General features: G+C 40.7%; 1 protein-coding gene across 1 annotated transcript; it reads left to right on the forward strand.

The window, feature by feature from the left end:
• The first annotated feature begins 419 nt into the window (after positions 1–419).
• macc1 (MET transcriptional regulator MACC1) lies at positions 420–17846 on the forward strand. The gene is made up of 5 exons (XM_006636196.3): positions 420–605; positions 6370–6483; positions 8957–11013; positions 12658–12846; positions 13737–17846. The coding sequence occupies exons 2-5, from the start codon at positions 6378–6380 to the stop codon at positions 13950–13952; spliced, it is 2568 nt and encodes an 855-aa protein (XP_006636259.2). The 5' UTR covers positions 420–605; positions 6370–6377; the 3' UTR covers positions 13953–17846.
• The last annotated feature ends 6553 nt before the right edge of the window (positions 17847–24399 follow it).

Below are 24399 nucleotides of genomic sequence, written 5' to 3' on the forward strand. Positions count from 1 at the left end.
GAAAGAAAAATCAACCACTCATTTGATCGTGAACACGGATGAATAAACAATATGCTGCTGGACAACATTATCATAAAAGTACCATGACAGCCTAAACTTTAATTAAAAAAAATCGGAAAAATATTATCCTTCTAAAGAAATAAGCTAAATTCTAGACGTTGGACAAAACACAGTGTAACACTTGTCTTAAACTAAATTGCAACTCCCCCCCCGCCCTCTCTTTCTGCGTCTCTCGGGTGCGTTTCTAAACTTTTCTCTGGACACCGAAACTACCTCTCTACCATTCGGGTTTCAGGTGTTGCAATCACCTGTGGGTAAACAGAGCGCTGCCCGGTGGGTGTTGTAGTCTTTACGCTCGTCGCGGCTCCGGCCACATCAGGGCCGTGAAGTGCGCCCGGACTCCCACTCCCAGGGTGCTCTGTGAAACCGAGGAGCTACCGCAGAGACAGGGGGTCGAGCCGCAAGGTGTGCTGCTGTCTCAGCCTGGTACTCCCCGGGATTAATATTCGCTGGCAAAGCGCAGGAGGGCAAACTCGGGAGGTTAGGGGCACATGAAGATCACAGAGAGAAGTACCTGAGCGACTGAAAACGGGTCTGTGGACATGGTGGGTGATCTTATTATATTAATCTTGATTTTTTTCCCCTCTCTACGTCATGTTGTCTGGGATAAGTTGTGTTATTGACAGCGCTGACACTTTATAGAATTCCCGATTGTTCTTCGTGTAAAAATGGAAACGTTTTGTGGAAAAGGTTCTTTTAAAACCGGTACAAAATGTGCCAAAGACGGTATGTCAGTGAGCATGCGGTAAATTAGTGAGCTGGAAAAGTTGAGAATCATGCGGATTTTATTTAATTGATTGTGTTCATTAACAAAAATGCTGCAATAGGCATTGATGTTAGTTACTTACAAATGTTTTGAATAGTTGCATATTTAATATCTTAGGTACAGGGCGATATAAATTACATTAGTTTGAGTGCTGCTCAAAAAGTTTTTTATCTCCTGCAGATACGTTTCCAAAACCCAGTCTAGCAAATATCTTTACATTCTTTAAATCTGCGATTTCAGCGCACAAGTGTGAAAGTGTAAAAACTGTCTCCCGGATGTGTGTAACTCTTTTTTTTCCTACAAGATCTAACGTCTAAGTTCACTCCGCGCTCCCACTTCGAAGCACAAAGCACAGAAACAAGCCCGACCAGTTCTTGTGCGGCGGTGTAGGAAACAGTCATTCTTCACTCTGTTTAGTCGCCGTACCAGAGCGGTCCACGCACAGCCTGATTTCTTATCGGGGTAAAAGAGCGCAACCTGTTGTTTTTTTCCAAGATATGTCCATTTGCTAGTAAGGGAAGAAGAATTGTATGCACTATGGATATTATAAAGGACGTTGAGTGACCAACAGTAATAACGACCCACACGTGTCCTGCGAAACTCTTCTTACTCTGCATAATGTTATCTGTTGTGTGTTTGTACAGTGTTGGGAGAGGTCTAACCAGTATGGGAACACGATTACAGCCCGTCAAGTAGAATTTGTATTTGTGCGCCTCTGTTTTAAAATGAAATTCAGCCGTCATTGCGTGTTAACTAGGTCTGCAGCCAAGCGCAAATGACACATCTACAGTATTTCTCTGTTCCGCCGAAAAGATGATTGTTGGGATGTTTCATTTAACACCTGCGAAATCAATGCGGCGCCTCACAAGCGCACAGCACTTTACTGCAGGGCTGACCGAGACGCGATTGACATGGGCTCTGGGGACCCAGTGATCAGGGTCACCTGTGAACTCTGCGGGAGAGATTGCTGAGGCAAAGCACAGTATGTCACCTGGTATAGAAATGAGCTCGTCTTGCAAAGTTTCACCCGTCTAAGGTAAGCTTAAAGGGCCATCACTTGACACGTCTCTTAAATGAGAATACTGAAGTCCTGTACTTCCCGCAAAGCCAAGAAATCGCCAGTCCATATAAATGGAGTCTGAGGTTTGTTGGTAAGAATGAGACGTGAGGCTCCATTGCGAAGTGTGAGGCTGAGGAGTCGGTTTAGCCTGGCATCTCGGAGCAAGTTGCTTCCAACCGAACAGGCTCAGTGTGGTTTTAACTGTAGTTGCCAGATGGTAATGATGCCGCTTGTGAAAAACTACACACACACACACACGCCAGCGTTTTCTAAAGTGAGATGCTTTTGCCCGTAATTACTTTCATAGTGTGCCAGTGTTGCAGTTCAAATAGGATTATAGTGTGCGGTGCGGTACTGTAGCAGTCACAGTCATGTTGCCCAGGCAAATATGGAAAATAGTCCCAAGTCCGAGCAATATTTAAACATTATTACATAAACATTAAACTAATTAGAAACATAGAACAAAAAAGCACAAACAGGAAACTCAAAGAGAAGGGGTTAAATAGGCAGATCTGTAAAGGGCAGTGAGCTTTCTTTGGAAGAAAATCTGAAATCTTGCAAACAGCTTTTCTCTCACTTTCAAGCTTAGAAGCAGTTTTGGCGACAGAGCACGTCTTGCCTGGTCTCTGCATGGTTTAAATCAGTGGAAAGGCTTTCTGCAGTGAGCTCTTCTTCGTCACCGGTTGCTGGTCTGCTTCTGGATTCAGTGGGTCTGGTTTTCTAAGGTTCCACAAAAACATCAAGCACTACAATTGCGAATAGTGAGAGAAGGTTATCGGAATTCAACAGAAGCAGATTTTGCCTGTTGTCGCTACCTTTTAAATATAAAACTGAAAATTACATTGATGGGGAAGATCTCACTAATCAAAAATAAGGATGGAAGTAACAATCTGGTTTCATGTTGGATTGTTGTGCAACCACTTATCAAGGATTATCTGATTTTTAAAGTAAGGGGGGTATTATTTTTCACCCTAGCTCATAGCCCTGTTGTAAACAATGGGTCTAGAGTGACAGGCTGAAAGAACTAAACCTTTTTAGTCTTGCTCAGAGAAGACTGAGGGGACCTGATACAAGTATTCACAACCCTCAGAGGCCCTGACACAGGTGAAGTACGAAGTGGGATGCGATCGGGTGTTTTGTTATGGTGGGTGAGTCAAGTGGGTGGTTCTGTATTTAACAAGATGTCCAGTAGGGGGTGCTTTTATGTGGGAGTCTAAGGGGATTCTAAGAACTATAGAGGTAATTCCACTACTACTAAATATTATTATTATTATTATTATTATCATACAAAAGCAATCAGCACCATTCTGCTTATCTAACAGACATTCCCGTGACATTCTCATAATGACCTCCTGCAAGCCTTGGCACAGTAAACCACATCACTGCCGCACGTGAAATCTGTGCTCAGCAATGAACAGAGAAACTGCTTTCAGAGTTGTACTTTGGGGAATGCCAGTTTTCTTATATATCCCAAAATTAATTTTCACCAATCCAAAGTATAAATAATTTAACATTGAAAAATTGTGTTTATTTATTTACTTCTCATTTTTAGAGATAAAGGTATCCGCTGAAATTTCTTTTTTTAATAAACAAACCCTTGGAAATCTCTAGTTTCTTACTTAAAATAATCTAAAAAGCATTGTGTGCTATCATCCCAAACCCGTTAGATGCTCTTGGGAGGTTTTGGTCTGATACAAATGCTACATGTCCAACTGTAAGAAGGTACAAAGAACGGTGATAAATGGTGACGATGGGTGTTGAAAGATTAGTAAATTAGCTGAAAACGAATTTGTCTGCAACGGTGAGAGGACATTTTTCATGACAGGTGTTTGGAAGGCAAGGCACGTACTGTATACAGATATAATCCAGAAACAGGGCAGACAGGTTTTTTAGTCAGAACAAGGATAGGCTTCCTATCTGCTGAGTTTCCTCCATTTAAGAAAAAGATGAAATAAGTGGATCAGCAGAACAGATATTAGAAGAACAGCAGGGTTTATAAAAACAGATTCAGTGCTGTGATGTCCAGCGGTCTCGTTAGTTTCAGTCTTAGAAGGCTTTCGGACAGATCAGAAAAACGGATTTCTGATCCAGGAACTGGCTGTGTTGTGGAAGTGAAGGGAATTTGGAACCTGACTGCAAGTCAGTCAGACTTGTCTGAATCAGCATTATTTGTAACCATCGATAAAGTGCACAGTCGTAATTATTGAAATGTCCGTTGATTGAATTAACCCTTTGTTTTTGTTTTTTACAGGTCACAACAGTATTGGCTTACTTTTTTGGAAATGGAAATGATTTGATCGCGTATATTTATCTGATTTCCAGAATTGCTTGGGTCAGTGTAAAAGGTTAAAGAACAGATGCGTGTGATAAGTTACTTTGGAGATTCTAATGACTTCATATACTTCCATTTCTAACTTAACTGAAGGAAATCCAATCAGTGGGAGTCTTGGAGGTCTAGTAGTTGGCCAGATGCTTAATGAAAGATGACAGCTTGGGTTCAAACCAAGAGCTATTGAGCTTTTTAATTCTAAACCTCGTAGTTGGTGCCTGCTTGTTGACGATTTTGCTAAAAAAGTCCTTAAACACAATCCAGTAATCTTGAACTGGTGGGATGAGTAATTCTACTTTGGTTTATTAAAGCCAGATCATGTAGAAAACTCTTTTGAATTCAGTCTCTTCTGGATAAAATCAGAGGAGAAGGCTCTGTTTCAAGCAGCTTCTAATACATGCTAAGAAAAAATGCTCAATAGCTCAATTGGATCCTTACATGAAGCTGTACCTGACAGGAGCATGATGTCAAGAAAGAGTGACTTATTTTGTGACTTTGAGCCAATTCTGTTTGGTCAAGTCTTTTGCAGAATAAAACTCTTTTTTTACTGTGCCAGTAGGCATTGACATATTGAAGTGTATCGCAATGTAATAAACTTAGAACTCAAGTAATGAGCAAAAACTTCACTTAAAGTTACAGTGACTGTGAAACCAGGTATATGGATCCTGTGGCATCCTGCAACTGTCAGACACTGTTGGGGAGCTGGGATCTTGCCTTGAGTAATTCAAGTTGTCTGGAGATTGTTTTAGACATAACAAGAGCTTTGTCGTTGCTCTTTTTCTTGAAAAACATCCCTACCTCCCTTCTAAGATCTGTTGTCACGAAACAGGTTGTACCCATTTAGGTGCACTTGGTCATCAGAAACAGATGTTTTTAACTAGCACATCTAAAGGAGCAGCATGAGTTCATACCTCAGGCTGATTGAATTTGGGAAGTAGGCTGTGTATACTAAGATGATGAAAGCATGGAATTTTATGATTGCAAAATCATAACATATATACCACTGAATAACAGTGTTATAAAATAGCACTTTGCCAGCTGTACCATTACTTTTCAGTGGGCCCAGTTTGGGATAAATATTGAGTCTGAGTTGAGTAAATGCAGAATAATCAAGCATTGTGAGAGGATCAGACTGAAGGAGTCAGGAACATTTCTGTTCCTTAACATCTGAAAGTAATAAGATATCGACTTGGAAATGCTTCAGTGGGAAACATGAAGGCAAAGCTGTGAAATTGTCTTCTGAACAGCAGGTTTCTGGAGTCCCTAAAAAGTGAAGTGAGAGTTAGCATTGTGAAATTTGAGATGACTCAACAGCGGCTAAAATCAGTGACAACTGGAGTGCGAAGCCAAGGGATGAGGTTCCTGCACTGAAGACGCATCAAAATAGGTATCTAAAATAGAAGCAACACTGTGGATAATGTGGGAAAATTCCCCCAAAATCCCAAAGAGTGTCGCTGCAACATAGTTCTCAATGGCACCATCCCCACTTTCCACCCGGTCTTGCCAGATCTCTGAAGTTAACGCAGGCTGGAGCTGTGGGAGAGCTCTCCGACAGGGGGGCCCAGTCGTGGTCCTGCAGAGTCGGGGTCACGCACCCCGGACAGGCCAATACTGCGGTCACGCACGCAAAGGTATCAATAAAAATCCCCAAGGTTGGACAGCAGCAGCGTTCAGAAGGTGCTTTCCAGTGCGTTTGAAAACTGAAGGTGGGGTGTGGAGAGTGTGAAGGTGCTATTGGGGTTTTCTGACCTTCTGGATGACAGACCAGGCCGCCGTGCTGGTTGTACAGCTGTGGCTGCAGTCGGCTCCACCCCACTGCGCCGCCAGCTGGGGAGCACGGCGGAGACAGGTCTCCGCTGCGGCAGCGTGCGGGCGCAGACCCCACTATCTGACACACGCTTGGAGGTTGGACGCACGCACGCGAAACACACGCGGAAGCTGTAGCAGGACAGTTTGGACAGCCGTCCACTTCTTCTTCAGCTCCTGGATATGTTTGCGGATGCCTCTTAACCGTTGCGTGTGACAAGTCAAATACAATTCCACCCTTATGAGCTGCAGATATTTCGGTCTCTTTCAAGAGTATTTTTTCCAGTATTTGTGATGTTGCTGAAGTGTTGTGGGAAGGCGTCACGGTGCTTCATGTTGACTTTCCAGGTGTGATCATGTCAGCAGCTAGAGCAGAGTCGCGTCGCCTCGCTAGGAGCAAGTCTGAGGGGACACTGATTGATGTGGATGACGATGGACAGCTCAGCAGCAATAATTACAAAGGTAACCCCATCCTTAACCTGCGTTTGTCTGTGTTGTTTAAACTTTATACAGGACCACAAGGGGTGCTTTGCCTCTCCAGGACTGCTACTCGGCAAGCCTTGTGAAACGTTTTATAGATTATTCATCTTATTTGCTGATTTTGCAATAGAAAAATCGTTCACTTGTTCTTGTTTTGTCTTTCCATGGCTTTTCCTAAACTGTTCTACGCAGTAAACCATAAAACCAAACAAATTGTATTTTATCCCAGATTTATCTATGCATGTAAAAATGTTCATTTCAGTTATCTTACACATTGCTTCACAGAGGTGCCAGTTCAGATCAAGTGAATTAAGTGAGCTGCGTTTCAAGGATCTGTGTCAGTAAAGCTGTTATTTAGTTTTCGAGCTTCGTGCATTTTTTCCTGGGCGGCTCATTAGGACGGAGGCACTGATGTAGTGGTCAGTGCTGCGGCCTCACAGCTCTTGGGTCCTGGGTTTGTTTATGTGGAGTCTGCTTGCTTTACGTCCACATGGGTTGTCTGCAGTTACTTCAGTTCCCTCCCACCTCCCTGTAGTGTCTCCAACACTGTACCTTATTTCCATGTACTGCGCTGGCACTGTTGTGAAAGCATTTAAAAAAAAATATGCCATGCCCTGCTGTGCTGGCATTCCTCTAATACCTGATGCTGGCAAAGCACAGTGTAGTATGGAGTGGCACCTCATGTCAAAAAAAAAGCAATTCAACAAACTGACAGCTCCATGAAAGCACTTTATTAAAGCTTTATTAAAAACAAGGGGAGAATATAACACCCCAAATGGGTTAATACTGCAGGCACACATATAAAAGTGTGTTGATAAATATCCCAAAGATTGAACAGCAGCAGCGTTAAGAAGATGCTTTCCAGTACATTTGAAAACTGAAGGTGGAGTGTAGCTGTTATTGGGGTGCCCCCTATAGCTGAGTGCTGGCAAAGACCCTATTCTCCTACACATGCTTGAAGGTTGGACGTATTCACACGAAACAAATGCGGAAGATTTAACACAACAGTTTGGAGAACCGTCCACTTATTTATTCTCGTGGCCATTACAAAACCAGGGGCAGAAGTCGTGTCTTTCCATTTCCTTTTCCCTGCCTCCTGATAGATGATATATGATACCTCCTCCAGTGAGTGAGGTGTGTTCTTTTCTTGTTTTCTTCTCTACATTTTTTACGTACAGTAAACTAAAATTGCAAATCAAAAAGGATGCGAGCATCCCCATTGTGCTTCTTTGTGGACAGTAGTTTCCTCGGTGGCCCTTCTGTGCTTCCTGCTGCCTACAGTAGAGGAGGATGCCTGGGCGTGACGCTGTGCAGCCGGAGTGCTGGGCTGGAGCAGGAGGGAAGTGTGCACCGTGTGTGATGCATGTGGGCGTGTGCCCTTTGCCTGCCTGGCTCTGCCCTGTGCCCTGTGCTCCTGGGGAGGCCTCTGGGATTGCCGTGCCCCTCACCAGGAATAACTGGCTTTCTGATGATGGGCATCGTGTGAACATAATACTTATTGGTATCTTTAATGTAAAATATTTTAAATGTGATTAATATTCTCAGTTTCCGAAAACTAGTCCCTGGCTTGATAGGTTGTTTTAATTTAAAAAAAAAAAACGCAATATGAAAGAAAACATAATGCAGGCTTTTCTATTGTTTTTACAAGCATTTGCCTGGCTTTTTTCAAAGGTAATATTAGGAAATTAGTCATTTCTGAAAGAAAAAGCAATATGTCTCTATTTTCTGGTGTGTCTTTTTCTTTTACATATTAAGATTTTAAAAGCAGTATATAAAATAAATGCTCATATTATTGTATATTAATTTTAAATTGTGTAGCAAATAATAATTGTTAATGAGTATACTTCTGTTTTTTATTTTATATATGGGATCTGAGAAGGTCCTATATATTAAAACTAAAAGACACCATGGGATTGATGCCAGGATAGATGCAGTGTGAACTTAAGCTTCAAAGCTGCCATATTGAAGCACCAGTTGTCTTACAGTCAGCTCCAGTGGTGACTTTAGCCTCACCAAAATAGTGCAGCCTATGTGTAGGATGGCGATACCTTGTCTTTCTGCTCTTCCAGAGAGAGCGGACTTCTGTCTCTGAAGAAACGCACATTTCGAGTGCCAAGTGTTGCAAGCCCACTGCACTTCAAGAGCTGGCATCTTTAACAACCTGCAGTGGTGCTCTCCACCGCTTTCCTCTCCTACTCCTGACGTAGGCCTGGAGTGTGTTATCAATCTGTTGCTCCTAAACTGCTAAATAATGTGCCATATAATTGCCTCACTGCAAGGCAGTGTGGACTTTGTGGTTGCACTCTTTCCTGGCATCATCCACCTGACAGAGTGTTAAAGTTTGTCCATACAGTTCTTTCAAATGGCAGAGCTGTTAGCTGTGTAGTTTTAGAGCTGTTGTCCCTGGCAATTTATTACATATTGTAAACTCTTTCAATACACTCCTCTCTTACAGGCAGTTACATTGCACCTAGTGTAAGCAAGCATTCAGAATGGCCCATTTTACAGCCAGAGGTCTTACAGCCTGCAAAAGCCTCAAACCCATTCTGGAATGGCCTTTCTGGCTCCAATCCCTTCCTGGATGACATTATGGACAATGGAGAAAGTCAGAGAAACAATACTAGAGTTTCAATATTGAAGGAGGACCCCTTGGCTGTATTTGGTGCAGAAAATGCAGATTCAAACAGCTCTACAGATGAAGTGAACATCAGTCATCTTTTGAATTTAAAAAGGAAGCCCACTCAGAAAAGGTCTGGAAGGTGGAATAGTGCATCCGATATTCTGGATATTTCAGATGGAAAAGCACCCCCCAGGCAAAGCAATCTGGTGGTGTCAAATCAGTTTTTGACACCGGATTTCGATTGGCTGAAAGATGACAGAGAAGCACACAAGATGGCATGGCTGAGCCACAGGCAGTTGACTAGATCATGCCTTGATTTGGGGATCATGAGTCAGAGTCCTGGCTGGGCCCAGAGTCAAGCAACAGAGACACAAATTGTCTGCAAGCTAAACCATAATGGAGGATCGGTACAGTTACCTGATGCTGACATCAGCGCCCATATTCCAGAAGGCCACGTTGCACCAGGACAAATTCAGGAAATTGCGTTGAAAGCAATCCTTGACCCTCCACAGGGACTGAATACTGACCTTTCGACCACTCTGAGCCCACTTTTGGAAGTAAGTCTCAGCAACCACGACACGCAGGAGTGCATTTCATTAGAGATGAAGATTGCTGGTGAAATCAAACGCGATCCTCTGAGCCAGGTCATGACTGAAATTGTGTGTCTGTGTGGACACAAAAAAGAGGGACCCTTCGAAAGGCTAAAGAGCTGTTATGTTTATAGGGACACGCTGCAAGTGAAGCTGAAGAACACAAGGCCTCAGCTGTATGTCATCGCCGCAGCTCAAGCCAAAGTTCTTCAGCCCCCAGCGGCTTCCGTGTGGGACTACATGGACAGGCAGGTCACTGTCGGGATCTACGGACCGAAGCACATCCACCCGACCTTTAAGGCGTTGTGTGCAGTTTTCTGTCACAATCAAATCCCTCAAAAATTCTGCTTCTCAGACTTCAAAAAGGGCGGCAAAAACTTGCCCCAGGTCTTACTGCAGCTCTGGGGGAAACATCAGTTCCACCCGAAAGAGCTGCAGAATCTCCAGATTGCGCTGACGCCCCTCGACTGTACATACGAAATCAGCGCCGTGGATCAAGTTAAAGAGGTGAAGCAAGTGCACCTCAAAATGGGGCAAATTCTGCGTCTGCCATTTACCTTGTCCAAGTCCGGGAGTGGTGAAATGCTGCCTTTTAAATTAGGAGTTCAAGTTAAAGGTTCGAACTCCGCCATTCTGACAGAATTTACCGTGTCGACTCCCGAGGCACCGCCGCGGCTGTCGGACAAGTTTAGACAGAAACGTCAGGAGAGGAGGAGGGAGGTGGCCTTTTCTGCTCCCATTCCCGAAACAGCCATGTTGCAGTGTCCCAAGTTTCAGAATCGGGAAGTAAATGTGTGCTGGTATGGTGTCGCGCTCAAATCGGTTCTCCGGCAGGTGAAGGTTGAGTACTTACTGGAATATTTTAAAGGAGACACAATTGCAATTCTTTCCCTTGAAACCATTAAGGCAGTCGGCCAGACCAAAGTGAAAGAGTGGCACATCGGTTTTATCCGAGGGAAACTTGGGCTGGTGCACTGCAAGAATGTGAAGGTCATTTCGAAGGAACAAGTGATTGACTTCACAGACGCAAAGGTGACCACCAACACTCTCCTGGATCAGCTGGTACGTCCATACAAGAAACTGACCTACATGTACTCTGCTATTCAGTCGCTGGCCATAGAGGACATTACTAGCTGGAAGGCTTTTGCTGAGGCCTTAGGTTACTCCAGCCTGTCTCTAGAAGACATAACCAGAGTGCAGGTGCAGACTGAAGCAGAGAAAGTAGCCTGTGTGCTCGAGAAGCTGAAAGAGGATTGCCACTCGGACAAAACTAAGAAGAAATTCCAGCACGAGCTCATGATTGTAAGTGAAATGGTTCAAAGGTTGTTAAATCATACCCTTATCATGTTTGACAGCATATTCTGCAGGGGTTTATTAGAATGATGTAACAATAATAAAGTAGTCTTACATCTGTTTTACAGAAAGCAACTGTTATAAGAAAAAAGTCAGGTAAATCGGATAAGCTTTATAGTAATGTAACGTTTTGTTTGAAAAAAGTACCTGTTTTGTTCATTAAGTTGAATGAGGGGTATTATTTTAGTCTCATACTTTATAATGTTCTAAGATATAGTTAGTGTGCATTTGGAAATATTAGTTTAACCTGCTGAATTACATCAAACAAGCTAGGGTAGCGAAAGATACAAGCAAATGTAAGTTTATGAAAAGTCTTTGATAAGATTCCACATAAAATGTTAATTCTAAAGAATTAGGAATCCAAGACAATTTATAAATTGAGAACAGATCACATAAAATCATCAGTCCATAAACTTTTCTTACTTCACTGATTGAGGACTAGCTAATGGATAGACAGCAGAAAATTGCACTAATGGAAAATAATTTTATTTGAGAATAACAAAGTACTGCAGGGGTCTGTTTTAGGTCCTTTGCTGTTTCTGATTCACATAATTTATCTCCATGAGTGTTTCTCAGCTGGTGTACTGCCACACACGAGTAGTTGTGCTGCAGGGCTCAGAAAAATGAGAAACGGAGATGAATTCCATTCATATGGAGGATCTGAAGGATATGTGTCAGATTTCAGGGCGGAAGGAAGTGGTATGGCTGATATCTCCTCCAGCTCATTTTTCGTTTTTGTTTGGGGTTTGCAGTCTTCACACCTGCCCGACCGCCTTGCTGCCATAAATCATTTCTGGTTTTAAATAGTATTCAGAGGCAGGAAGTGCACATTGTGAGATGATGGATTGACAAATTGTAGGAGGCGATTCAGTGAAAATAGCTGAATGAAATATGGCCTTACGTGGTCTTTGGAAAACTAGACAACTGGGACAATAACAGGTAGCAGACTAAACTGGTTGATAAATGTTAGTGAGATGATTAAGACCGAAACAGTGTATTTTTCTTTACACGTCTAAATACATACTGTATCAGGAGTTCATTATTTTTTAAGGCACACATTGGATATTTTTTCATATGAGAGGTCCTGTAAGATGATTTTTTTTAAGGAGGTAAAATTAAGGATGAGGTTGCAAATGGTTTTTAAAACCTATTTTATCTTTTATTCAGACCTGCTAACAGTTCAGCTAGTTCATAGCTCATGCTAGTTCATGTGTTTTATGCATGCCCTTTGAAACGTATGCAACTAGAGACTCAAAAGAGATTTTTGCAACTGTTGTGTGATGTAGATCTTGTTTTTCTCTTAAAAAATGTATAGAATGATCCTGTCACAAAGATTCAGTTTTCAAGGTTCGACTGTTCCCAGGTCATTGCATGATGTTGATGAACATCTGTTATCACTCCTTGAACAAGAGAAGAGGTGTTGCGGCCAGTTTTGAAAATATTTAAGAAATGTGATATCTGTAGGCCTATGGGGTTTAGTTTTACACAGAAAAAGAGATCTGACACACTTATACTCGCTTAACAATGACCTGTAGCTTAAATGCATAAACAAACTGACAAAATAAACTTCTGAAATGGACTTTGACCCTCCAGGGGCTTTTGAAGATCGATTGTCAAGGGCTCGTCGCCCGTCTGACCCAGAACACAGTCATCCTGTCCACTGCGGTGGAACTGGGAATCCGCTGGAGAGAGCTCGCCGAGAGAGTGGGAAAGCTGTCGGGCGCTCAGATTGCCGACTACGAGAAACCTCACCGGGGAAAGAGCGGCGAAGTGAGCGGTCAGGTCTGTTTAAGTTTCTGTTTTTTGTTGTTGTTTTCAGCTGCCAGTCGTTAGCCCGTTCGCCTGATTGCGGCCAGGTTAACTCCTGTAACCCACCCGGAGACCAGTTACACCTGATGGGGAGGAAGCCGGCAAGCGGCCCATGGCTCCAGGGAGCTCCTGTTGCGCTGCCAGCTTGCTCCCCCTGCCAGCCAGGTCGGAGCGAGCCGGTGACATCGTCCGGGCTTGACCTGCAGCACAGGGCTCAGGTTGAGCTCTGAGCAGGAGCTTCTCCTGACTCGGCTCTCGGCAGTCTCAGGACACTGTGTCTGATGTGTTCAGAATACAATTAACTGATTCACACCACTTCAATCAAAAGGAAACTCTTTTCCAGACCCACATAACCTCTTTCTAATTATGTTTACCCTCAGACATTTACAATTAGTTGTGGAGTGTGGCTCAGTACATTTAGTTTTTTGAAGAAACATCTTAATAATAATAATAATAATAATAATAAACTTTATTTTATATAGCGCCTTTAAAGGTGGCTTCTCAAAGCGCTTTACAGGATGACAATAACAATAAATAAGAAGACTACAACAATAAATAAGAAAATTTCACAAGACAGGACACAATTATAATTACAACAATACAACAATAAAAATAGAGGAGACCGTGGAAGATGGTATTAAGAAGAGCAGAGGGGTGAAGAATGGAACCAGTTAAGTAAAGGCTTTACTGAAGAAGAAAGTTTTGAGTCTGGATTTGAAGGAGTTTAGAGAAGGTGACTCTCTAATATCCTTGGGTAAAGAGTTCCAGAGCTTGGGGGCATAGCAGGAGAAGGCCCTGTAAATCTTAAAAACTGCCCTGTAAATACACTTGTCATAAAGTTTCTTTATTTCTCCTCTTTACAGTCGATGTGGAAACCTGCATATGACTTTCTGTACACATGGAGCGCCCATTATGGAGACAGCTACAGGGATGTGATACAGGACCTCCATTTGGCATTAGACAAAATGAAAAATCCCATTACTAAGCAATGGAGACAGGTCACTGGAGCACTGATTGCAGTGAGCTGTATGGAAATCCTTCGGGCATCTGCCTTTCCTAAAGAAGAAACTAAGAGCTAAATGGAGAAATGTACCGTTTCTTGTTATGTGCAGATTAGTGTTTTGTCACAATGTATATCAATTCATGGGTAAATTATGCTGAATGTACATTTTGGCTTCACACAGCTACATTACAGTGCATTGATATATACATTAAGGCTTTACTTTTTCATAAATGTGCCGGCAACTTAGCTGAAGTGTTAATAAATTTTCTGCAGCACGACTTAGTATGACCGGCTGTGCAAAATATGACTGATGCTGGAGTGCATAGAGCTAAATTGTTTTCTCTTTCGAGAAAGAGGTGTCTGTCCTGTATAAAACAACATTAAATCTGATCTCATATCTCATCTTAAAAAAGATGTCTACGTAGTGCACCACATTTGCTATAATACACTTGTTACAAAATAATGTCATGCCCAGTGAAGATGCACCTTTCCTGCTGTGCATGGGGCGACTGAGTGTGCAAGGGGCTCATATCCAGAGTCCTTCGGTCAAACACAGGGGTTTCTGTGGATTCAGGAGTTCTACATAATACAGCTCAACCTTTAATGTTACTATGTTTTAAATATGCGTTTGAACTTTTTCTATTTTTCTAGAATACAGCGATATTTTCTTATCTAAATAAAAGCCATACTAGGGTACAGATTTTAAACAAAAAGTGCAGTCGAGTAAGGTTGTTGTCTGCTTTTGCAGGTTTTAATTTCAGCAAGGTCAGCGTGTTAATGACTACAAATTTATTTCTGGGCTGTTAGGTTATTTAATGTCTATTACACATGTTTCTGTGTCAACCTTTCCCCAGTGGGTAGAGAGATTTTAAATCTGCTGAGATGTCTCGGGGTGTTTTCAGCTCCAGAAATATTCTCTGATGGGCAAGTTGCAGATTTGCAGCAGCGTTAGTGGTTGCAATGTTTTCGATTTGCCAATTAATAAACCTATACCTTTTGATTAGTAGAAATAGAAGGAAATCTGACAGGAAGATTTGACCGTGGCACTGCAAACTAAAATACATCATGTGGTGTAACGCTAACTACAAACTAAACTAGTCATTTTGTAAATTCAGATAATGGTGGTTTCTCTCAAGTAAGTTTAACTTTTCCAGTTAAACAATCATTGAAGAAACTTTGATCCAATAAACAAATTGAACTATACCTAAATATGAGGCTATACATTATTTTCAAAGTGTAGTAAATTGTTCAAGTTGGGGCTGAAACATTGATTTTCACTTCCTCTAAAAATTACCCCTTGGTTCTTAGTGAGATTTACGATAGCACTACTGTCACAGTGTCTGTGATGCATAGTCCATTAAAACACATATATTTGCTGTAGTCTGAAGTCTTCCTTTAATCCTTTTTCCTGTTACCTTTAAAATGTATAAATATGGATTATACAGTATATGAGTACTATTGCTGCCTTTTCTGAATACTTTTTTTTGCCTTGAATTTCAGAACTGGACTAACATGAAATTACTTTTGTCAATGTTTGAAACACTAACAATGTATGTTATTAACAGCATATTCTACCTTCGAGGGTATTTCAGTATTGTAGAAGGTAGTTGTTCACCATTTCCCTTAAGCTGTATTCCAAAGCTAAAACAGTACAGTGCTGCTGATAAAAAGTGGCTCCCTTAGAAATAACTGCACTTAATTGTATTATATTGCTGTTTGGAATACTTTGTTGTTTACTGCATAATTAATAAAGCTGATTATTTAATGTACTCAAAAGTGAATTTGGTACATCTTGCAGTATCAGAATGATTATATTTAAAAAATGCTTGGATCAAATACTGGTTTCAACATGAGGATCACACTTCTTTTCCAGATTTGTTTCATCATAAATTTGTAACTAGTGAGTTATGTATTCTTTTTTTGCTGTCATTTTAAGGCATTGCAATCCTAGCAAATGTGTGCTTTTACCCAGTATCCCAGTTACATTGGAGACAGCTGTCTTTTCCCTTGAGAGCGCCATCCGTTCTCACTATCAGTTGTCACGCTAACGAAAAGGCTAACAGCAGGGCTTGTCAGGGGAATTCTTTCAGGTCTGCTCAAGGCAATTTATCAGGATGCTTGTGAGGTTTGTAGCAGAGCACTCTACTGGAAACACTCACTCAAAGCACTAATTGCCTACTGGTTTTCTCCAGCAGTTCTTGGAACTGCCAAGTGTCACTTCAAGCTTGAGGTTTAGGGTCCTTGTATTATTTAATGCCACATGAGTGAACAAATCACTCTTTTTTACAGTGAGCAAACACATAGCACAGATAACAAAATAAGCTGTAAAAAAGGAAAGGTACGGTATTCAGTTTAATGAATTATGTGTTCTAAAGCCAGAATGGCTTGTCTTGCAATCTCTTAAAAGTCCGAACTGTACAGTATCTTGTCAAATGTTATTAATTCTTAATAAGGATCCTTGTTAACTTGGTGTGGAAAGAGACTGACACAGCAGATGTTATTTAAGACAGTGGAGATAAACACAAAAAGTCAATGAGGCAACCAAGACTCTGCAACCAGATTTTACTGCCACATTTCAAAGGACAAACGACTTCATTGCAAAACGCTTCCTTCACCCCAGGCAGCCTAATCTACACCACGATGTATTAAAACATGTTGCAATGTGTATTACAATTGTACCTTTGAAAATGGGCTCTTAAATGTACTCTCAGCATTTGAAATCAAGGTAGAGATAAACCTGATAAACTAGCTATAGCAGCAGATCCACAAATTATAAAATCTCCATTGCCATACACACTGCCCTATCCCATCTGGATAAAAAGAACACATATGCAAGACTACTATTCATCGACTTCAGCTCAGCTTTTAACACCATCATTCCAGAGAAACTAGTCAAGAAACTCAGTGCACTGGGTCTTGACACCACCCTCTGCAACTGGATTCTGGACTTCCTGACAGGCAGACCTCAGGCTGTCAGGCTTGGAAACCACACCTCTGGCATACTAACTCTGAACATTTGGGTCCCCCAGGGTTGTGTGCTTAGTCCATTGCTCTACTCCCTCTACACCCATGACTGTAAGGCCAAACACAACACCAACTGATCACAGACAATGATGAGAGGGCCTACAGGGAGGAGGTGTGAAGACCACAACCTCACCCTCAACGTCGGGAAAACCAAGGAGCTGATCGTTGATTTCAGAAAACTGCAAAGTGGTCATGCCTTCAGATTCCTTGGCGTCCATATAAACGAGGACCTCACATGGTCTCTCAACGCCACCTGTCTGATCAAGAAAGCGCAACAGTGCCTGTACTTCCTAAGATGGTTGAAGAAGGCTAAGATATGTCCCCAGATCCCCGCTAACTTTTACAGACACACTACAGAAAGCACACTGCAAAGCCCTACAGCAGGTGGTGATTACTGCCCAGTCCATCACTGGGGTAGCTCTCCCATTCATCCAGGACATTTATGACAGACGGTGCTTGAGGAAAACTCCAAGCATCATCAAAGACCCCACACACCCCAGCTACAGACTGTATGACCATCTACCATCTGGAAAACGGTACCGGAGCATTCGGGCCCAGACTACCAGACTCAGAGAGAGTTTTGACCCCCGCACTATCAAACTATTAAACTCCCAGCCTCTCTCACCCATGATCTGAACCCTCACAGTACCTTCTCTCTTTCTCAAAAATTTATCAAAACACAGATTGAAATTTACCTCTACCTCACATGTAAAAAAGTTCACTCCCCATAATTTTCTGTTGATGTATGATTTTGCAGAACTGATGTTGTTTTGCACATTACCTGTTGTTGTTTTGCACACTGCCTGTTGTCTCTGTCTTTCTTTTCTTATACAATTGTATTATTTGTTTGTACTACTTACTGTCTGAGAGCTAGCTAAATAGCATTTCATTATACCGTATACCTGTGTATGAGTGTAATGACAATAAACTTGAACTTGAGTACTAATATGTGCTATTTAAGTAAAATATACTTCATGTGGAAAAATGTACAAGTGTATATAAAAAGCAAAGTGATACCTACAGTATAATGTTCCAAAGCATTCTAATACTTGGAAGGTGTTCAGAATTATTGTTTCTGAGTATTGCATATTTCTATGACTAAAAAATGAAGAACTGTGAACATTTCTAAAGATTGTTTATATCCAAGTTAGTCTTATATGAATCCACTTTATTGACACATCAGAGAAGTTAAAGAAGTTAGCCATTGGCTGTTGTCATCTCATCTCTTAACACAGTTTCTTCTTCCAATAAATATAGCTGTCCTCTCATTTCATGTGGGCAGCACAAAGCGTATAAATCATGCCTCATGCAGCTTTTCTTTATAGTAGCTCAGATCCTCAGACTCCTGAAGAACTAAAAGTGATAATAAAAGATCTAGTTCAGCTGATACAGCATGCAAGTTCTGCACATTTTATAGGAGTGTATTGTTGATTTTATGAAATTCCTGTAAACTCAGGAGGTTGCAATATGTAGAAAATATGTTATTCAGATTCATTTCAATGATAAAACCTAGTTGGGAATGTTTGAAAATACAACAGTTTTAAAGTTTAAACTGAGCCTTTGCTGGGAGTCACAGGGAAAGAATGGCCAAGTGGTTTAATTGGGCAGTGTACAGTGTGAGGAAGAAAAGAAATAGCTTCATATCTCACACTGCAGAATGTGCCCGTGGGGAATTCATTACTCTGACATTTCAGTTAAACTGGTTACAGTCTCTAAATGCCTGTCCAAAGTCTGCGAATCTGGTGCTGGATTCTGTTACTCTTTCACTGTGAAATGGTTCCCATCCTTTAATTATTAAAAGAATGAATTAAAAATTCACAGCTCTCTTGAATACCAGTGCATTAAGTCTCGGGGGTATGTTTTTTTTTCCTTTATTTCAATGCATTATACAGTTCATGATCAATGTAACAGAAGGGCCATTTGCAACAGCCGAAGAAAAATATGGGTAAAATGTATTGAGGATGAATGATATTTGTGAACACGAATCAGAGTATAAGACAACTGACAATGTACAAAAAGACAATTTGTACAAAAAAACAAGTCTCCGTTTTCCTCCAACACATTCCTAGATTTCTGTTTCGATTAGTCAAACAAATATAATGTGCTCGGCTTTGTGTATGCATCAAAGGTATTTTGAGGTCGTGCCAAGAGGAACTGGTTAGGGCAGATTCCTGGTATTTCCGTAGTAGGCTATGTTTTCTATGCAATATAATAGTAATAGTTTTTGCCACTTAATAGCTGCTGCATTGGGCAGTGTGGACTTTGTCAGATCACTTCAGGGTTTTGAATTCTTGGATTGGGTCTCCTCCTAGTCTTTTGTGTTCAAGATGAAAAATAATTGGTTCAATTTTCAGGTCTGTAGAGGACATTCCTTTAAGCCCTGGAGGGTGCTTTTATTTGGACTAATTCCAAGGGGACAATATGTTTTTTTGTAATATGTTGATCAGAATTGTACACAGTTCTAAAGAGCTTTCACTAGTACATTGTGCACTTTTAACACGTTATCCTTTAAATTAAATTAAATTTAAATACTTTTAAATACTCTGTAAATTCTGTTCACCCTTTGTACTTAATTATTCAGCGTTTCCCACCTTGCATTTAACATTTATAATGTGTTTCCTCCCACCCATATGACTTTGTCTCCATGAAAAGTGATCTGTTGTTTGATATGCCCCAGTCTTGAATCTGGCCTGTCTTTTTTAAACTTATTTTTGCTGCTTCTGCAATGTTTCCCAATCCTGCTGTTTTCAAATTGAGCAATTAAATATACTGGAATCTAAATCCTTGATATAAATGAGGAAATGCAGCTGCGTATTCACTATTTATACCATCCTGAATTTGAGAATTCATCCGTTGTCTCTGTTCTCTGTTAACCATTTTTTAATCAAAATGCATTATCTTGCATTTGGCCTTCAATTAAAGAATGGATATTTTGTGTTATTTTGTAACATCTTAGTTAAGTATGATACAGTAACTACTGTATCTTTTCTAAATCCATGTTGACTGTCCCCTAGAATCCTGTCAGCATCCAGTTAATCCTCTAGGATAACCCTAATGATAACTTCCATAACTTTACTTACAATTAAGTACTTCTCTGTAATAGTTCGGTTTTGTCACTTTTTTTGGCACTACATCAGCAATTTTCCAGTCTTCAGCAACTTTTGGAGTTTTGTTAACGATCTTGAACATCATCTCAATTCCTTAAATATAAATGGTTATACACCCTCAGATCTGGAGACTTACCTCAAGGGCTTCTGGTGCCTGTTATATTTCTACCCCTTTTATGTTAATAGTATTTAGTTTAGAATTGTCCTTCCTCAGACTAAGGAATGTTTTCAATGTTTTTCTGGGTAAACTCCTAAGCGAATTATTCTTTTGATAAATCAGTCATTCTCCTTTCCTTTTCTGCACCTATTCCACTATCATTTCTGAGGCTCTTTAATGAGCCCATTGCTGTTTGTTTTCTGTTGACTCATAGGATGAAATCGGTTCATGCTTCAAGCACAGTATCTTTTAATTTGTCTACTGATTCCTTATCTATCTTGTCCCATTCCACTTCTTATCACTCCAATTACTGAGCGTCAAAATCACCAAATGTAAACCTCTTGTGTTTTTGTCCTAATACTCTAATAAGCCCATTTCCTGAGACTTTGTTTCTTTCTCTTGTGTTCTGTCCATCTACAGTATCTCATTTGCAAATTTGCACTGAATTTCTCCCTTTTCATTCTAGTTTAAAAGTTTTGAAACTTCTCTGCAGACGCTCGATCCAAGCTAACTGGTGCCTAAGAAAATGCATCAGGTCTACACAGATGGCCATTCCAATGGCTGAGAAAGCTGTAGCCTTTGTCTGCTCCCCATGTCCTCAGCCCTGTATTACTGTATGGATTCACATTCCCTGTTGTGCACATTTCCATGAGGCAGGCAGGATTCCTGATAAAATGACTGATCAGGTCCCAATATGCAGAATAAGCACTGCATCCTCCCTGCCTTTGCTTGGAGCCTCTCCACTCTCTTGATGATTTCTGCCTCCTCTTCTGCAGGGAGACAGTATTCCTTTGATAACCTGGGGTCCATGATGAGGACCTCACGTCTGCACTGTCCCCTCCGAGCTCATGGCTGTGATTAGTTAAGGGTACAGCCTGGATGACGATTGCAACGCCCCCTACTGTGCGAGGGGCAGATCTCCACCACATGAGCCGCCATGTGCTTGGTGTCTTCGGTCCAGTACTGACCCTCTGGTATCACAGGAGTTCTAATGCCAAACAAGGGTGGAGGGAACAAAAATAGATCACGCCTTATTATAAATACCTCTTTGGGTGGAAGAAAAGCAATCAAAGACTTCATAGTCTAACGATGAATGAGAGCGATAATTCATTTAACTTTACATTTAATCTCTATTTTAATGTTATCTTCTTTGATAGTTACATTGATTGCACAAATTAATTCGTAACGTAGCACATATTGCTGAGTGGAGAAACCTGACCTGCATGCATATTAGGTAGAATCTGTGTCTGCATTAATTCAGCACTCAATAAAGCTGATAAAGGCACAGAGAACCTAAACAATAAATTATTTTTTACCTAGTTTTACTGAGTTTGGGCTTTTCAAACATTGAAATATTTGAGAGTCATCCCAGATGGTAAACGAGTGCAATAAAACGAAAGAAAACAAGAAATTAGAGGAATTTGGGTATTCTGGACTTTGGAAAAATAATGCAAGCAAAAGTGCATTATTTTGGGTTAATGTACAGACAAAACTAGAAAATATGTATACATGCATATTTAATATGTACAGTAAATAACATGCATAAGACAATAGAGGTGGTGGTGAAGCCTATCACCAGCACATTGACAAAAAAGCAGTCTTCTAGATGCTAAAATCTCAATGGAAACCATTCAACCTTACCAGCCTATGTCAGAAGAATCAGGCACTTCATGTTGACAGGAGTTAGGCTTTCTAGAAAACCGTCAAGAGAGCAGGAAAATAAGAGAGCTGTCTTGACCTCACAAAGGCTACAAATATAGAAAGATATAACGAGATAAGAAAACATGGAGTGTCTTCCCTCCTTGGTTCCCTGAAAAGGAGGGCAGTCATCACCAGCGGGGCCTCATCAGTGGCGTCACACTGAGAACTTGTACCAAATTAGTCCCACTGGCACTTAGCCAGCTCATCCCTAGGGATGATTCCACTTCTCCTGCAACATCAGTGCTCACATCTGTGTCGTGCAGCCAGAGCCAGCACCTGTGATTTAGTTCTCAGCTGTCACAGGAGTTTGCGCAAAAGGTCTGTCTTTCGTATCATTTTTAACTTCAGTGCTTTTGAAGCTTTTGAAACTGAAACTTCTGAAGGTTATTAAAAGTTAAGTTTCCCTTTAAGAAAAAGGCCAGCAGTTATCAGAATGTCTTTGACTTCAGCCGTATGGCAGATTCCAATGAGTTGATCACAGCTGCTACTCTGTGTAAAGCAAAATATATGCTACTGTGTCAACTAGTTATAGTTCATTTAGTGTCTAAGATGTATTCAAGAAGAGCAGTAGGTGTTTATAACACATTTACAGTAGTCATAATCACATTGGCTAAAGATTTAAATTGACTTTTTAAGAACATAAAGCCTGATAATGAACAAAATGATAAATTGATTATATTTAAATTGTTTAATAAGTTGGATTAATTGCCAGACAGGACTATAGATCTTGTACTGTCATTATTATTATTATTATTCACTGTTTTGTAATGTACTGTGCACATTGTGTGAAAGTGTTGTATTGTACTGTGCACATCCAGAGAGAACAGCACAGATCTGAATCCCAATGAACATATGACAAATAAACTCCTCTCTCTAGATATCGAATTCTTTGGCAGTTGAGTAATTCAACTCAATTATTAAGAGTAATCCAAATAGCATAAGTATGGCTAAATCAGACATCTTGCCACCTGTTAAATTATTACTGCGTAAATTCAGCTGATGTTAAAAAACATCCTTTGCTATGTAATACTGACGTTATCATTTAAACATCAAGTTATACTGTATTTTCAAAGATTTTTTTTTAATTAGGCACTGTCACAGAAGTGAAATCTTTTCCAGCAATTATTTTTTTCTAATTTAAAATTCTATTCAATTGTTACAGATTTATTTGTATCCAAATAGGGCCCAGACTCCAACTCTCTAAAAAGCATTTGACCACAAGTCACAGTGTTAGCATTGCTGTACTTCTCCAGAAGAGCGGACTTTTGGACATTTGTTCTAGTATACCATAGGTGTGTGGGGGGCTGAACTGAGATAAAGAGGTGTGAACTAACATGTTCATGAGATATCTGGCTCTTGTGTACCCAGCTAAGGTAAAGCTAAAGAAGGTGTTCTGAGTAATTGACACAATATAATTTTTGTTAAGGAACAAGTTATTCCGTGCGGAAAAGAAAAGTGGAGCTTTCTTCAGGTGTATCACAAACATTGTGTCTCTTTTCTTTTCCACATGGAATAAACCTTTACTTGTTCCTTCACAGTGCTGACGCAGCTCCCTACTTGAATAATGTTTGTTAGACAACAAAGAAATTCTAAACAAATCTTTAATTTGTCTTCCTGATAATATTATTGAAAAAACATTTTAACTGTCTAAATAATAAACTGTTTGCTATGTTCCAGTGTTGAAAGTAGAAATTAACCGCTAATCTTACTGCTTCGTCTTTTTATCAAACATGCCTCATCCTCTTCCTGGGCAAACAGATTTCTTTTTTTTTCTTTTCTCTGGGGTTAAGACGATCCCAGTTCTTGTACAACATGTGCCTTGTTTTCGTATTGTTTTCATCTATTCCCTGCACCTTGAAACTAAGGATGTGTCATTTTGTTTGCACTGACCGATTACGTCCTTCCCACTCAGTTCAAACAAACGCATTTCCGAATCAAACATCGGAGCATCAAGTGGTGCCTCTTGAAATAATTGAGTGCCTGGCAGCTGGAATCCACAGGGCCCTGTGAGAGTCTGGCAGGGGCACTTTGGACTGTCTCAGTCCTGTCCCGGGCTCTTTGTCTGACCTTGCAGCAAGGAAAAGGGGTCTTTAATAAAATCAGGGGGTGAGTGTACCACATCACAGGTGCGTGATATGTTATGCAGCATTTACATATTTTTGCATGAGAAGAAATGTATGTAGCTTTGGACAAAAGAGTCAGACAAATTAATAATAACAAAAGGAAGATAAAGAATGACAGGGGGATATGTATCCAATCCTGTTCGTTTCCTGTGTGTGATTGTATATTTGAATGCTATAAGTAACTGTGAGTGTTTATTATTGTTTGTAAATTCCCCTAGGTTATACATACAGTATAAGCTCTTATCCACCCTGTTCTTCCAGAGCGTCGGTCTCAAGCCTTGTTTGGACAGTTAATGCAGCTCTTTGTTTAAGGAAGTGGCTCCTGTTTTTACTTTTTTATGCCTCTCCTCATGTCCACTGATGATTGTTCCATGAAAATGTCCATGCTTCTGAAATTTCATCTGTAAACTG

This window comes from Lepisosteus oculatus, chromosome 10 (assembly GCF_040954835.1).
Source record: "Lepisosteus oculatus isolate fLepOcu1 chromosome 10, fLepOcu1.hap2, whole genome shotgun sequence".
In the NCBI taxonomy this organism is placed as follows: domain Eukaryota; kingdom Metazoa; phylum Chordata; class Actinopteri; order Semionotiformes; family Lepisosteidae; genus Lepisosteus; species Lepisosteus oculatus.